The 17,311-nt window shown below is 48.7% G+C and overlaps 1 protein-coding gene across 1 annotated transcript in view; it reads right to left on the bottom strand.

Annotated features, from left to right (window-relative positions):
• TMPRSS4 (transmembrane serine protease 4) overlaps positions 1-15,240 on the bottom strand; it is a gene marked incomplete at its 5' end in the record, with an annotated part of 78,030 nt that extends 62,790 nt beyond the window's left edge. Inside the window, one exon of the mRNA XM_081100351.1 lies at positions 15,147-15,240. Within this exon, the coding sequence (XP_080956477.1) occupies positions 15,147-15,240 (94 nt within the window). The remainder of the gene's footprint in view (positions 1-15,146) is intronic.
• Between the last annotated feature and the right edge of the window lie 2,071 nt (positions 15,241-17,311).

Here is a 17,311-nt window from a genome sequence, read left to right as displayed (position 1 = left end):
GTAGTGGTTGCTGGCGGTGGTGTCTGCAGCCCCCGGCGTGTCACGGCCTGCACTGCGGTGGGGGAGCTCGCACCTTCCCCTCCAGGGCTGCTGGGAGCCCTCACACCCCGTGAGACTCCATCTCTGCGGGGCATCTCTGAGACTCAGCTCTGACTGGCAAGATCAACGGGTGGTCCAAAGCCCGTGTTTGACTCGGAGGCCTCCGCCGGGGAGGGCGGGGGAAAGGTGGCCGCTCACGCCAGCAGCTTTAATCCCAGAAGCAGTGCTGGGCACCCGCTGCATCAGATGCGGTGTTAACCCCAGAAGGACCAGCTGAGTCAGCGTGGCCTCATCCTCACAGCTCACTCACTGCGTGCCTACAGCCCAGCACGGCCGGGACGCAGGCGATGGGCGGGCAGCCACAGGCCTGTGTGAGATGCTCACCGCCTCAGGCCGCCGCGGACAGCAGCAGAGTCACTGCAGTCTGCACATCAGGGGAAGGTGCTTTCCCTCCTTCTGTGCCACCAGCCGGTGGGAGAGGCGATGCTTTGACCTCCCCTGACCCTCTCCTGGCCCCTGCACAGGCAGAGGTAGGCCAGCTGCTGCCCCCTCACCCCCTGCTAAGGTACATGGAAGAGCCCTTCTCTCCTGCTTCCCCAAACGCAGGGATCAGAAATGGTAGCGTGGTCTGAGGCAAAGCCCAGCTCTGCTTCCAGAGAAGCTCTTGGAGGAAGTAGGTGGGAGGGAATGAGCCGGGGCTCAGCCTGTGCGTGTCCAGGAGGCACGAGGTGGGGTCTGGAGGAAGCCTGGGGACAAGAGGCTGTGAGTCAGGAAGACACCTGGGCATGCCAGCTGCCTCCTCCCTCCTCTGCACCCCAAGGCCTGGCAGACCCCCGAGGAGAGATCCCAAAAAGAGCAAAGCCTCTCTCCCTCCCTCTGTGCCTCCCTCCCTCCCTTCCTGCCTCCCCTCCCTCCCTCCCTCCTTCCTTCCCTCCCTCTGTGCCTCCCTCCCTCCTTTTCTCCCTCCCTCCCTCCCTCCCTCCCTCCCTCCCTCCTTCCCTCCCTCTGTGCCTCCCTCCCTCCTTCCCTCCCTCCCTCCCTCCCTCCCTTCCTGCCTCCCCTCCCTCCCTCCCTCCCTCCTTCCCTCCCTCTGTGCCTCCCTCCCTCCTTCCCTCCCTCTGTGCCTCCCTCCCTCCTTCTCTCCCTCCCTCCCTCTCTCCTTCCCTCCCTCCCTCCCTCCTTCTCTCCCTCCCTCCCTCCTTCCCTCCCTCCCTTCCTCCCTCCCTCCCTCCTTCCCCAGCAGTGGCAGGAGCTGGGAGACAACTGAGGGTTGAGGGCAGGTGGCTGGGTGGCATGGCTCCTGGCTCACCTGGGCAGACCTGCTGTGCCTGGCTGTGCCCAGTGCAGGGTCCCTGGCTGGCACATGGCACCCCCTCCTTGCAGGCTTCAGAGCTCCCAGCCTCTGGTGCCATCTGTGCCTGGGACATGGCCCAGGAGGAGGGAGATGCTCTATGATCCCCTTTCCCTCATACTGCACCTGAGCCTCACAGCAAGGCCATTAGGTGTGTCCCTCATTAGCTCTTCAGGAAGATGAGCCTGAAGTTCAGAGCGGCCCACCAGAGGCTGCCCTGCTGGCATGTGGCAGGGCCGGTGCTCAGGGCAGGCCCCTCTGCAGGCCGCCCGCCTCCTCCCAGGGCTCTATAGACTTTACAAAGCCTCCTTCCAGGGAGCCTGGGCCCACCTTTCGCCGGGACAGCCAGTGCTGGTGGTTTGTGCTCCGCGGCCCCCTCAGCCTCCGGTCGGGCTCATGTAGCGAGGATGTACACTCAGTTGCCGAACGTCCGGCTCCCGCCTCCCCTGTGTGAACAATTTGGATGTGCTTTCTCATGCTTATCCTATATAATCAAAGGCTAATATGCAAATTGTCCCTTCAGGAGTTCGACTGACCAGGAGTTTGACCACTCACTATGATGTGCACTGACCACCAGGGGGCAGCACAAAATGAAGGAAGGTCCCCGCTAGCAGCCAGCAGCCAACAGCCAGGGAAAGGAAGGCCTAGGGACCCTACCTGTGCATGAATTCTGTGCACCAGGCCTCTAGTGCATTTGTAAATCATAGTTGTACTTGCACTGTGGTGTAAATGACCATTATAAAGCACACAGAAAAAAAATAGAGATTAAAATCAAGAAGGACCTTAGCTGGTTTGGCTCAGTGGATAGAGCGTCTGCCTTTGGACTGAAGGGTCCCAGGTTCAATTCCCAGTCAGGGCACATACCTGAGTTGTGCGCTTGATCCCAGTAGAAGGCATGCAGGAGGCAGCCTATCAGTGATTCTCATCATTGATGTTTCTATCTCTCCCTCTCCCTTCCTCTCTGAAATCAATAAAAATATATTTTAAAAAATAAAAATAAATAAAGGCAGGTAGGACCTGCTATTTAAAAAAAAAAAAATCAAGATGGTGGAACAAGCATGCAAGAATCACGGCTTCCCTTCGAGTTACTCTCGGTGGCCCCGGGCTGGCGGTTGTGACCAGCTTTCCTGGCGGCCCCTGTGCAGAGCCGTTCCCCTTCCTGGGCTCGCTGGCCTCCTGCCCGCCGGGCCTGGGGTCCGGGATGCCGTCCCCTGTGGCTGCTACAGCTCAGGCTTGTGACCTCCCATGGGAAGTTCAGCAAAATAGTACTTTTTAAGTTAAAATTTTTTTTATTACAAAAGTAGTGTGTTATGATTATTGACAGCGGGTGGGCCACTCTGAACTCCAGGCTCATCTTCCATCCGTGAGGAGCACTGTGGCGCTTTGTTCCTTTAGGACGTTTCTTCCCAGGAGGCATCTTCATCTCTCCTGGGGTGGCCCGTGCGACTCACATGGTTGACCCAGAACTCTGTCTTCCCAACGGCTTTATGACCTCTGCCTCAGCCACCCCCCCTCCCCCCGCATCGCTGAGGACTTAGTGTACTTCAATGGGACGCACGTTCAGAAATAAATCCTCCTTTAACCTTGTCCTGAGCAATACAGTTCACAAAATTCAGATTTGAGCATCTATTTTCTTAAACACGTGGAAGTAAGTGCCTCGCTGCTAAAGGAACATGTGAAGGTCCGGGTACCACCAAACCGAACCTCCCGTCGTCCCTCTGGGCGCCTGCACAGGAGGGTGGAGGTCCTGGCCAGGTCCCATCTGGGCCTGAGGACACCTCCTAGGGGACCACGGACAGGCCCCCTGAGGCACTCGGGCTGCGTCCTGCTCCCCACGCTCCCCAAGACGCAGACAGCCCAGCAAACCTTCGTCAAAACGGCGGCGCTGGTGGCGGGGTCCCAGCAACGCCCAGCGGTCAGGGGCGAAGCTGACGTGACAGGACCTCCGCCTCGGCTCTCCCAGGTGAGTGGCTACAGCTTCTGCTCCAAACTGGGGGCGGCTGGAATCTCTGTTCATGGCCACCCGCTCCCAGCAGGGCAGCGTCTTCCCGTGCTTTCCCGGGAGGACAATCTAAGTGGGGCTTCCGCGATGGCGGGGCTGGCGGCCGGTGTCCACGTGCGCCTCCCCCGGGGGGTGTCTTGGCTCCGCTGGGGTACGGAGACTGCCCGGGACGAGGCAGCAGGTGTCAGGAAGGCCCAGGATGCAACCTCAGCAGCCGAGCTGGGCCAGGGCCTGGCCTTTTTAAAAAATAAATCTTTGTTGTTGAAAGTATTACATATGTCCCCTCTCCCCCCGTTGAGCCCCTGCAGCCCACCCCACCCCCCACCCAGGCCCTCACCACCCCACTGTCTGTGTCTGTGGGCCATGCATAGATGCATACAAGGTCTTTGGTTGATCACCTCCCACCCACCTAGCCTCCCCGCCTTCCCTCCGAGATTCCGCACTCTGTTCCCTGCTCCCATGTCTCTGGGTCCACTCCGTCCATCGGTTTATTTTGTTCCTTAGATTCCACATGTGAGTGAGGTCAGTGACACTTGTCTTTCTCTGACTGACTTATGTCACTCAGCATGATACTCTCCAGGCCCCTCCATGCTGCCTCACAGGGTAAGAGACCCTTCTCTTTTACTGCTGCACAGGATTCCATGGTGTAAATGTACCCCAGCGTTTTATCCACTCGTCTGCTGATGGGCCAAGGGCTGTTTCCAGGTCTTAGCTGTTGTGAATTGTGCTGCTGTGACACAGGGGTGCACACATGCTCTCTGAGTGCTGCTTCGGGTCTCTTCGCCTTTGCGTGTTCTCTCTGTCTCTGTTGTTAAGACCCACCGGCCATTTCTCTGGAGATACCGCAGTGACTGGGGGGCAGCTCTGAGCGGTTCGTTTACTCCGAAGGCTCCCTTCGTAGAAACGAGTCTCGCTTCTAATTTTCTCGTTGACTTTGTGTTGCTCAGAGAAGTACTGAAGCGGAGTGTTCTTGGGACTGGCATCTACCAAGAAATCTGTGTTTATTTATCTCAAACTCTTACTCACAGCCATCCGCCCCCACCGAGCACCTTGGCCTCTGGCCTTCAGTGGACTCACCACGACTCCCACCTCTTCCTCTGCAGTGTGAGCTCCCACAACTCCCTGCACCGACTCTCAGATGAGAGCCTTTGGCAGCCCCGCCTCTCCCCTCAGGCCCTCGTGGGCTGCCTGGCCAGCAGAGGCCCCCTGGGAGTTTAGTGACCCTCAGGCTCCCGGCCGCCCCGGCAGAGCTGGGTCGGACAGTGTGGAGTGGGCCCAGGGAGCTCAGTCCCGGGGTCGGGACGGTGAGGGGTCGGGAGCTGCTCCACAACCGCCCAGTGGGGCTAAGCTCCACGTGGGTCCACTCCAGCCCCGGCTGGATCCCGGGCGCAGGCTGAGGCCCCAGCCGAGCAGGCGGAGAGCGAGCTGACGCTCTGAGGGCATTTCTGCAGAGCAGGGAGCAGGGCGCAGGGCTCCCCGAGCCTTTCCCGTGCTCTCTGTGAAGCGATCGTCTGCAAAGGGTGATGCTTCCCTTCCTGTGTGCGTCGTCTACTCCGAAAGCGGATCAGACTGCGTGGCGCCCTCAGAGAGAGAGGGCCCGCCACACTCGGCCTTGTGTAGTCTGGGAGAGCCCATCTGTCAGGAGGCGACTGCCGCTCTCGTGCCTGCATCCGGCCCAGGCAGGCTTTCGGATGGCGTGGGCAGCTGGAGGTCTGCGTGGCCTCACAGCTGGGTGCCCAGCTGCGTCTTCCTGGGGGTCAGAGGTGCCGATAGGTCCACACAAAGCTGCCGCCTCTGCTACTATTCTAGAAGATTTCACCGTCAGCGAAGGCAAGTAATGTATGATTGTTTTTAAAATATATTGTTACTGATTTCAGAGAGGAAGGAAGAGGGGAGAGAGAGAAACACCAATGATGAGAGAGAATCATTGACTGGCTGCCTCCTGCACGCATACTTCCTGGGGATTGAACACACAACCTGGGCATGCCCTTGACCAGAATTGAACCTGGAGCCAAATGGTTCATTTGCTAGAAACGAGGAGCCTACATTGAGGCATCATTATCCCCCAAAGTCCAGAGTTCCCCTTAGGGGGGGTTAGATAACTGTATGAGGGTGTGCACCCCAAATCACATCACACGAGTGTTTTCTCTGCCCTAAAACTCCTGCGACCGCCTCATTCCTTCCCAACCCCTCAGGGCTAGTTTTGAGGAAGGAGATACCTGTCCTTTTATTGTTATTACATGTGTCATTTTTTATTACATAACTATTTCTGTTGCAAAAAATTAGAATGGTATGACATTGCTGATATCTGGTTTTGGCTTACACACATGGCAATTTCATAGGATTCAATCTAACACTAAGACAAAGCTGGAAAGTCTCTCTTTATCCCTACCCCTGCCTCACTCCCACACAACTTGGGGCACACAGTTAATTTTAGAAAATTTTCATCACCTCAAATAACAACCATAGCCCAAACCCTTTAGCTACAACCCCCCCCCCGCCGCCCATCCCTCCCGCCTCCCACCCCTAAGCAACCAATAATCTACTTCCTGTCTATAGGTTCTCATACTCAAGACTTTCTTAGGAACGGACTCAGACACCATGTGGACGTTTGCGGTCAGCTTCCGTCCGCTAGCATAGTGTCTTCAAGGTCGCAGCTTGCCTCAGCACTCGTTCTTTTTTATGTCTAAACAATATTCCACTGTGTGACTGCACCACATTCTGCCTGTCCATTTGAGTGCGGATGGATGTTTGTGTCGTTCCTACTGTCCAGCTACTATAGATGCTGCTGCTGTAAACATTTGTGCAGCACTTTTTGTATGGGCGTATGTTTTCATTTCTCCTGGTTGTGTACGGAAGCGGAATTGCTGAATCATGTGATGATTACGTTGGAGGAATGGCTAGATTGTTTTCCAAAGTGGCTGCATCATTTTACATCCCCACCAGCGTTTTATGAGGGTTCTGGTTTCTCCACATCCTCACCAACTCTTATTATCTGACTTTTTGATTCTAGCAATCCTAGGTAGGTGTGAAGGGTATCTCATTGTTTCTTTTTAATTGATTTCAGAGAAGATGGGAGAGGGAGAGGGAGAGGGAGAGGGAGATAGAAACATCAACGATGAGAGAGAATCATGGATCAGCTGCCTTCTGCACGCCCCACACTGGGGATCAAGCCTGCAACACGGGCATGTGTCCTGACCAGAATCGAACTGTGACCTCCTGGTTCATAGGTCAATGCTCAACCACTGAGCCACGTTGGCCGGGCTCTCACTGTGGCTTTGATTTATATTTCCCTGATTACTAATGATGTTGAGAGTATCTTTTCATGTGCTTATTGGCCATATGTATATCTTCCTTATAGAAATATCTATTCAGATCCTTTGCTCACTGAAGTTATTGGTGTATCAATTGGCTTTTTTGTCTTTTTATGATTGAGTTATAAATTTTCTTTATATATTTTGGATACAAGTTCCTTATCAGATACATGATTGACTATATTCCCTATGCTGCAACTATTTTCTCCCATTCTGTAGAAAAATCTCCCTTTATTGACAGTGTCTTTGGAAGCACAAAAGTTTTAAATTTTGATGAATTCCAGTTTACCTATTTGTTCACTCATTGCTCATCCTTTGGGTGACTCAACTAAGAATTCTTTGCCAAATCCAAGGGCATAAAGATTTACCTCTATATTTTGTTCTAAGACTTGTAGGCTTGTACCTCTTACATTTAGATCTTTGACTCATTTTGAGTTAACTTTTGTGTATGGTGTGAGGCAAGGGTTCAAATTAATTTTTTTTTGCATGTGGCTAGCTAGTTGTTTCAGCATCATCTGTTTAAAACACCATTCTATCCCCCATTGCATAGTCTTGGCATCTTGTAAAAAGTTGATTGCAGGTGTATGGGTTTAGTTTTGGATTCTCAGTTCTATTTCAGTGACTTATATGTTTACCCACATCCAGGACCACACTGCCTTAATTACCATTGCTTTGTAGTAAGTTTTGAAATTGGGAAGTGTTGGTCCTCCTGCTTCCCCGCACCCTCCCCCCCCCCCAGGGGTAGAAAAATCTCTGGGTAGGGGCTCTGGAGCTAAGGATGGGGACAATGCAAAATTTCTCTGTGAGCGATACTGAATAACCAGTAGATGTGTGTGTGTGTGTGGGGGGGGGGGAGCAGGGGGTAATAAGGGTGGAGGGTTGGGGTGGTGGGGGGGGGGGGAGGAGCAGCAGCCTGAGTCCCTCCTGGCTTGTTACTTCTGATGTGGAACCACTGCCTCATGAGCTAAGTAAAGGGCGATTGGGGCCCCTATCTTCTTGGCACCTCATGCCTAAGGAAGAGTCCTCACTTCTTTTTTATTATTATTAAATTGTATTGGGGTGACATTGGTCAGCATGAACATATAGGTTTCATGTGTGGGTTTCTAAGTTACAAGATCTGTATATAGCACCATGTGCCCACCACCCAGAGTCAGGCCTTCTCCTGTCACCTCATATTAGGACCCCCTTCTCTCCCCACCGCCCAGCAGCCACCACACTGCTGTTTGTGTTCACGAGTTTCCGTTTTATATCCCACATACGAGTGAAATCAGATGGTTCTTAGCTTTTTCTGACATTTCACTTCGCATAATGTTCTCACGGTCCCTCCATGCTGTTGCAAATGGCGCTATTTCACCCTTCCTCATGGCTGAGGAGTGTTCCACTGCGTACCTGGACCACATCTCCTTCATAAAGGCTGTCAGATGTGCCAGTGGTGAATATCTGGGGCTGTCTTTCTATTCTGTCGATGGTTTCCTTTGCTGTTTCCGTGTCTTGGCCACCATGAATAATGCTGCAGTGAACATAGGGTGCATAGAGAAGTCCTCACTTCTTGACTACCCTTGTGTGGAACTTAGCCTGAGCAAAAGCAGCTGGGAACAGAGTGAGAAACGCTGAAGTTCTGTTCCTCCGGTGAAGAAAGACCTCCGGCTGGCTGCGCTGGGCGAGGGAGCCCCGTCTTCTTCGGGGCAGTAGTGTGAGTTGCGTCTCCCCCTTGCTGAGCTGAGAGCGGAGAGAGAAGCAGTGGTCTTGGTTAAGAAACCACACATTCTTACTTTTTTAAAGAAGTTTTCAGAGATTTCTCTTTTTTAAAATTTTAAAAAAGTTTTTCAATTACAGTTTGCATTCATATTATTTCGTGTTAGTTTCGGGTGTACAGCATAGTGGTTAGACAATCATCTACCTAAGTGGTCCCCTGATACGCCCAGTACCTGCCTGGTGCCCTGTAGTTACTACAATGTTATTGACCACATTTCCTATGCTGCACTTTTCCTCCCTAAGACTATTCTATAGCTACCAATCTGTACTTTTTGATGACTTTACCTTTTTCATCCACCCCCTGGCCCTCCTCCCCTATGGCAACAATTGGTCTGTTCTCTGTATCTAAGAGCCTGTTTGTTTATTCATTTATATTGTCCTTTCGCTTCCACATGGAAGTAAAATCACATGGTACTTCCCTTTCTCTGACTCTTTTTGCTTAGCTTACTGCTCTCCAGGTCCATCCATGCCGTCACAAAGGGTAAGATTTACTTGTTTTTACGACCAAGTAGTCTTCCTCTATGTAAACCTCCCCCAGCTTTTTAATTCACTCGTCTATTGATGGGCACTTGGGCTGCTTCCATATCTTGGCTATTGCAAATACCCCGCAATGAACATAGGGGTGCATATATTCTTTTTGATTAGTGTGTTTTGGTTTCTTCAGACATATACCCAGAAGTGGAATAGCGGGGCCACACGGCAGTTCCATTTAAAAATTTTGAGGAAACTCACTGCTGTTTCCTATAGTGGCTGCACCGGCCTGCACTCCCACCAGCTGTGCAGGAGGGCTCCCTTTTCTCCACATCCTCTCCAACACTTGTTTGTTGATTTGTTGATGATAGCCGTTCTGACAGGTGTGAGGTGATATCTCACTGTTTTGGTTTGCATCTCTCTGGTGATTAGTGACATTGAACATCTTTTTATATGTCTGTTGGCCATCTGCTTGTCTTCTTTGGAGAAATGTCTGTTCAAGGTACTTTGCCTGTTTTTAAATTGGGTTGTTTGTGGTTTGGGTGTTGAGTTCTATGAGCTCTTTATAAATGTTGGATAGTAAACCTTTAACAGATGTGACATTGGCGAGTAACTCCTCCCATTCAGTGGGTTGTCTTTTCATTTTGTTGATGGTTTTCTTTGCTGTGCAAAAACCTTTTAGTTTGATGTAGTCCCTTTTGTTTTGTTTTTTCTTTGTTTTCCTTGCCCAATGAGATATATCAGAAAAAAACATTACTACAAGAAATGTCCAACATTTTATTGCCTATGGTTTCTTCTAAGAGTTTTATGTTTTGAGTCTGACATTTAAGTCTTTAATCCATTTTTAGTCTCTTCTTGTATATGGTGCAAGAAGGTGGGCCAGTTTCATTTTTTGCATGTGTCTGTCCAATTTTCCCAGCACCATTTATTGAATAAGCTGTCATTGCCCCATTGTATTTTCCATCCTTTGTCAAATATTAATTGAGCATATAGGCATGGGTTGATTTCTGGGCTTGCTATTCTGTTCCATTGATCTATATGTCTGTTTTTATGCCAGTTCCATGCTGTTTTGATTACTATGGCCTTGAAGTATATTTTGATATCAGGTAGCATAATTCATCCAACTTTGTTCTTCTTTCTCAAGATTGCAATGGATATCTGCAGTCTTTTTTGGTTCCATATGCATTTTTGGAATATTACTAGTTCTGTGAAATACCCCAGTGGTATCTTGATAGGAATCGCATTGAATCTATAAATGGTTTTGGATCCTATGGACATTTTAATGATGTTAATTCTTCCTATACAAGAACATAGTGTCTGCTTCCACTTATTTGTATCTTCATTTCCCTTCACCAGTGTCTTATAATTTTCTGAATACAGGTCTCTTACATCCTTGGTTAAATTTATTCCTAGGTATTTTCTTATTTTTGATGCAATTGTAAATGAGATTGTTTTTTTAGTTTCCCTTATGATAGTTCATTACTGATGTATAAAAATGTAACTTATTTCTGGACATTATTTTGTTTCCTGATATTTTACTAAATTTACTTATCAGTTCTAGTAGTTTTTTGGTGGAATCTTTAGGGTTCTCTATATACAGTATCATGTCATCTGCAAATAATGACAGTTTTTCTTCTTTCCTCCCAATTTGGATGCCTTTTATTTCTTCTTGTCTGATTGCTGTGGCTAGGACTTCCCGTACTATGTCGAACATGAGTGGTAAAAGTGGGCATCCCTGTCTTTTTCTTGATCTTAAGGGCAATAAATGCATTTAGTTTTTCCCAGTTGAGCATGAAGTTAGCTCTGGGTTTGTCATGTATGGCCTTTATCATGTTGAGACATGTTCCCTTTAGTTTCACTTTGCTGAGAGTTTGTTTTTGTTGTGTGTGTTTTTTTTGCCATAAATGGATGCTGGATTTTGTCAAATGCCTTTTCTGTACCTATTGATATGACCATATGATTTTTATCCTTCATTTTGTTGATGTGGTATATCACATTAATTGATTTGCGGATCTATTTTAAAATAATGTTTTAGCTTTAAATTGACATACAATATTATATTAGTTTCAGGTGTGCAACCCAGTGATTACACATATAACTAACTTACTGTCATCATCCCAATAAACTTAGTACCCATCTTACAGCATACACACTTATCACAATATTACTGACTATATTCCCTCAGCGGTATTTCACATCCCTGTGACTATTCTGTAACTGCCACTTTGCACTTCTTAATCTCCACCTTTTCCACCCATCCCTCCAACTTTCCTCTTATCTGACAACCTTCAAAATGTTCGCTATGTATCTATGAGTATGTTTCTGTTCTGCTTGTTCGTTTATTTTGTTTTTTAGATTCTTCATGTAACTGAAATCATATGGCATTTGCTTTCTTCTGTCTGACTTACTTCACTCAGCAGCGCAATACCCTCTAGGTCCATTCATGCTGTTGCAGTGGCAAAATTTAATTCTTTTCTTTTTTTTATAGGTAAGCCATATTCCATTGCATATATGTACCACTCCTTCTTTATCCAATTCATCATATCTTGGCTATTGTAAATAATGCTGCAATGTTCAAAAAACAGATGTATGTTTTTTCAATTTTATGGGTTTTTTGTTTGTTTCTTTGGATAAATACCCAGAAGTGAAATACCAAAGAAGTGGGCCCTTCTTTGTCTCTTGTTATGGCTTTTGTTTTAAAGTCGATTTTGTCTGGTATAAGTATTGCTACTTCAACTTTTTTGTTTGTTTCATTTTCATGCAATATCTTTTACCATCCTTTTAGTCTGTGTGTCTTTCAATCTGAAGTGAATTTTTTGTAGACAGCATCTGTAAGGGTTTTGTTTTATTATTCAACCTTCATATGTCTTTTGATTGGGACATTTAATCTAATTACACTTAAAGTAATTGGGTTAGATATGTATACTAGTATATTGCCATTTTATCTTTCATATTTTTTTATCTTTTTTTCTTCTTCTTAAAGAATACCCTTTAACATTCCTTGTAGTACTGGTTTGGTGGTGATAAACTCCTTTAGCTTTTCTTGTCCGGGAAGTTCTTTATATGCCATTTGATTCTAAATGATAACTTTGCTGGACAGAATAATCTTGGTTGTAGGTCCTTGCTTTTCATCACTTTGAATATTTCTTGCCAATGCCTTCTGGGCTGCAAAGTTTCTGTTGAGAAATCAGCCGACAGTCTTATGGGTGCCATTGGAGCTGCTGCTCAAGTACAGGAGCTCAGAGCAAGTGAGTCTCATAAGCCCATGAGCTGGTCCTTTAAGAGGAACTGCCTGGGACTCAGGCAGCCTTCTTCTCACTCAGCCAAAATCCCAGCGGGTTTTTATAGCCAGAAGTTATGGGGACTTCTCTTCCTGGCATTGGAAGCCTCAGGGAGGATCTCTGAAGCTGAGATATCCCTCAAGATTTTTATCTACCACACATGGGTGTGGGATCAGCCATTTTGTGTCTCTACCCCTCCTACCAGTCCTGATGTGGCTTCTTCCTTATATCCTTAGTTGTAAGACTTCTGTTCACCTAAGTTTCAGGTGGTTCTCAAACATGGTTGTTCTGAAATTTAGTTGTAATTTTGATGTGGTTGTGGGACGATACAAGTAATGCATTTACCTGTGCTACCACCTTGACTGGAATCTCCCTCCTTCTATTTTTTGAGTAATTTTTGTTTTATGCTGGGGTTTTCTATCTTTTTACATTGTTTTGTTTACTCACTTATGCTATACTCTGTGTGGCTCCTATTCCATTTATTGGGGCAGCTAAGTTCAGACACTATTTTTCTGACACATTGACTACTGACTCTATTCTCCTGCATCTTGATTTTATTATCAGAAGGGAAACCACTATTTTAACCTAAGTTACATATCTATAAATTTCTTCTTCTCCTCCTCTCAATTCTCTTTTCCCTCTCTTTCCCAACTCTCCTAACTTCCCTCTAGACACCACTTTTTTCTCAGACTCTTCTTCCCTCTTTTGCTTTCTCCTCTTTCTTCTTTATCATTCTAAGTACATTTTATGCCCATTTTCTACTTTAAAAACTAAAATTGGAGTTTCCTAAGTTAATAATTTTTATGAGGACAAGTAAGCTTCTTTGTAAAATGGAATGTTTAATGGAATGAAGACTGTATTTTGTCCAGACCCAGGTATACTGAAATCTTACCTTAAAATACATGACATCTCTGGGGAATTTTACGTAAAGAAACAATAGACTAATGTTAAAGAAAGATAAAGTAACATTATGACATAGGTCTTATGTCTCAAGTCTCCACAGACCTGTCTTGTAAAAGTTGGCTGGTGCAATGACCAAGGTTGAAGACCCTTAGGGCATTTTTTTCTCCTCTTGGCCCAAATCTCAGTCTGAAATCTTTCTTAAGGGCCGCTGACAAAAACACTCAGCTTAAATGTCAGCTGAAACTCAGAGCGAAGGCAGAGCCACGCCCTGGGGGCGGCCCCGGTCAACAGACGGGGACGCCACTCAGTTTTGACCTTCTTGCCCAGTGTTAAGGGGATGGATCTCATGATGTCGCCAGGAACTCAAGGCCCACCCAGATGTGATGTAACTTCCTGTTATTCGAGTATTTAATAAACTCCTTCCGGTGCTGGTGCTCTCTGGGTCTGTCCCTCCATCAGAGGGCAGACGCCACACACAGGCCCAGCTTTCACCCTATTTCTGTCTCAGTCTTGTGTTTTTTCATTTTTCCTTAAACCTTGTCGTGTTCTAATCAAGATTCATCAACCCCCATGTTCTCTCTCTCTGCGCTGGTCGCGAGAAGAGCCTGCAAGAGCAAGGAACTGCCTTAATTAGAGTGTGTGAACATAAACGAGGGGGCATGAAGGCTGGGCTGGTCTCCTAAGCTCTAGACATATGGACGTTGCAAATAGAATGAAAGGACCAGACTATGGCCTTTTAACACACATTGGCTCCACCCACTAGCAAACCTGGGCCAATCAGCAGGGCTCAGGGGAGGTAGTAGAGCAAGGAGAGACAGTGAAGACTAATGAAAGACCACAGTCATACGGTCTCCTCACTAACCTTCGACTCTGTGGCTACTGATCATATACAAACTCTGCATCCTAATGGTGAGAATTGAGGTTGAAAGAAATTACTCCCCCAAGGTCAAATAACAGCTATGAGAGGCACAAAATAGAACTTTCATTTTGAATAACCTCATTTTTAACAATATCTTGGTGATTTGAAACTGTTTTTGGATAATGTGGATATATGACTCCCTGGTATTGAAAATGGGAGTCTGAGTCCTTTGAAAGCTGCCAGTAATGAGTGTATTGCATGAGGGACAGCTTCAGCTATCAGCTAATATTGTTATCTAACTGCTAAGGAAGCTTCTCAAAGTGATAGTATAGTTTTGGAGATGTCATCTAGAATTTATTTGATTTCTCTCTAATAATTTTACAGAGAAAATAATTTTAATCAATAAAGAAGAGCCAGTTTGGCTCAGTGGATAGAGTATTGGCCTGTGCACTGAAGGGTCCTGGGTTTGATTCTGGTCAAGGGCACATACCTTGGTTGCAGGCTCCTGACCCTGGTGGGGGGCATTTGGGAGGCAACCAATCGATGTGTCTCTCGCACATCGATGTTTCGCTCTGTCTGTCCCTCTCCCTTCCACTCTCTCTAAAAATTAATGGAAAAATATCTTCAGGTGAGGGATATAAGAAGGAAGAGAAGGAGGAGGAGGAGGAGGAGGAGGAGGAGGAGGAGGAGGAGGAGGAGGAAGAGAAAGGCTTTGGAACCAGAAAGAATTGGGTTCAGGCTGCAACTCTGAGGTGTATAGCTCTGTGGATCTGAGAATTATTTAACTTCTTTGAGCTCTATTTACAGTGGCAATAATACTGCAGCCTAAAAAGTGAAAACTAATTTAAGTAAAAATAAAAAACAAAATAAATAAAATAAAATGAAAGGTGATGGTGGGTTTTTGTCAGGTACATGGTGTGTACCTGACAACCTATTTGAAAACATGAGAGAATTTCCGCCTCCAGCACTATCTTTGGGACCAATGTTGTTCTGTTGGCCCTTTCTCAAACTTGGATTTTGTGGAGGGAAACAGCTATTATTAAGCTTATCGGTTTACCGTAAGCTCATAGTTACTAAGATTTATGTAAAACCTGCACTCCAATGGAGTGTGTCAGAGTTGGTTGAAGTTTACTTCCCTACAGGAAGTCCCAGAGAAGGATTCCCTGCTCACCGTTAACTCTGAGGGCAGAGCTCTCGTCACCCGATGTCTGAGGAGCAGTCAGCTGGGCCTGAAGATGGTCCCTCCTCGGCCCCGGCATCGGCATCGCGCGGGAGAGAACGAGGGGCGAGCTTCTCACTTTCTGCGGCTCACCCACCGGCTTTGTGTAGTTCTAAATGTTTGTTGTTGCGCTTTATAAGCAACGCACAAACCACGCGCCCCACGCTCTGGCCAGGACGCTGTCCTTGTCCTGCACACCTCCCAGGGCGCGCACACCATGTCCTGCACACCTCCCAGGGCGCGCACACCATGTCCTGCACACCTCCCAGGGCGCGCACACCATGTCCTGCACACCTCCCAGGACGCTGTCCTTGTCCTGCACACCTCCCAGGGCGCGCACACCATGTCCTGCACACCTCCCAGGGCGCGCACACCATGTCCTGCACACCTCCCAGGGCGCGCACACCATGTCCTGCACCCCTCCCAGGGCTCACACCGTGTGGCTGCAAAGAGGGTTCTTAGGCAGGAGGTCCTTTCCTGCCTCAGGACGGCCTGGGCCCCGTGACGTGACCGAGGGAAAGAAAGAGGAAGTTACGGCTCAGCCCTGGGCCCGGAGCTCCTGGCAGGGAAGGGAATACACTGTCTGCACCGGCCGGGCTGGAGAAGTAACTGGGTGGGTTCTTCACGTTTGGAAGTTTGGGCCATGTCTCTTCAAATACTTCTCTGTTCTCCTTTGCGGACTCGAGTTCCACACGCACTCGCTGCTCGAATCCCACGCTGGGCCGCCTTCACTTGCCTGGGTGGTGCTTTCTCTGTGTGCAACGCTGGATCGTTTCTGCTGCCGGTCTCCTCGGCACCGCTGTCTCCTCTGCCATGCCCCGCCTGCCGCTAACCCATCCAGCGTGTCTACTCTTGAACACGGGGCGCTCCTTTCCAGAAATAGGGCTCGGTCTCCTTCTCACCGGCCGTCTCTCCGCAGCTCCCGCGCTGCCCCTCCCGCAGCCCCGGCGTCCGCCCGCTGGCTCAGCGCCTCCTTGTCCTCCCGCTCGGCCCGGCTCTGCGCGGGCACCCTGGCTGGAGGCCGGACCTGTGACCTTCACCTTGTTGAGAGGCAGTTGTTTAGTTTTCCAGCCGATGGTCTGGGAAGCCGTGAGCTTGCGAGGCAGCAGCTCCATCCCTCTGCTCCTGCCTTGATGACACGTTAGCTGGGCCCGGAGCAGCGGCCTGGGCACTGCTCCCCACGATTGGGCAGACCTTCCTGGGGCCTCATCCAGTGCCCTGCGCGTTTGAGGTTTTTCCGTTTGACTCATGGGAACAGGCACCGTTCTCCGCGCTTTCAACGCTAGACGCTGTTGCCATGAGTTCTTTCCGATGATCTCGTTCTGGCTTCAGGAAGTTCATTCACTCACATGCACTGGTCTGTCCCCGAACTTGGGGGGCGCTCTGCACATCCCTGGGGTTCTCCCCTTATGCCCTCACCTCCGTCGTGTGAACTTCCACTGCCTGGTCGCTCCTGCACTGTCTCCTCAATCCACATGGAGAGAAAATACTTTTATTGCTTTTTAGAGAGAGGGAGGGAGAGGGAGTGGGAGAGGGAGAGGGAGAGGGAGAGGGAGTGGGAGAGGGAGAGGGAGTGGGAGAGGGAGAGGGAGAGAGAAACGTTGATGTGAGTACTGCCTTTTGCACGCCCCCTACTGGGGGTGGCGCCTGCAACCTGGGCCTGTGCCCTGACCGGGAATCGAACCAGCCACCTTGGAACCATCGTTCAACTGACTGAGCCGCACCGGCCGGGCAATCCACATTTTTAAAAATATGTTGTGTTTTCAGTATTATTCAGTTTTCAGTATTTTGCAATTTCTCTTATAACATACAAAAATGAATTCCACGTAGATTAGTGTCCTAACTGTGATTAGTGAACCTAACGTCATTTATGTAAAATTTAAAATAATGTAAAACAATGATATCTACACGAGCACACACCTTATGGGGATAACATGAAACAATAGTTTAAAAACATGCCCAGGGAGGCCAGCACCAGCTTTGGGAGAACAGCCACTCAGAGGCAGGGCAGGGGGTGCTCTGGGACCCACACTGAGGAGGCGGCGGCGTGGCCACGCTCTCACGTCTCGGGAGGGGAGTGGGAGCTCGGGTGCTCGCCAGGCTCCTCTATGCACGGC

Source organism: Myotis nattereri, assembly GCF_964212035.1.
Source record: "Myotis nattereri genome assembly, chromosome: 9".
In the NCBI taxonomy this organism is placed as follows: domain Eukaryota; kingdom Metazoa; phylum Chordata; class Mammalia; order Chiroptera; family Vespertilionidae; genus Myotis; species Myotis nattereri.
This window is presented reverse-complemented; position numbering and strand designations above follow the sequence as displayed.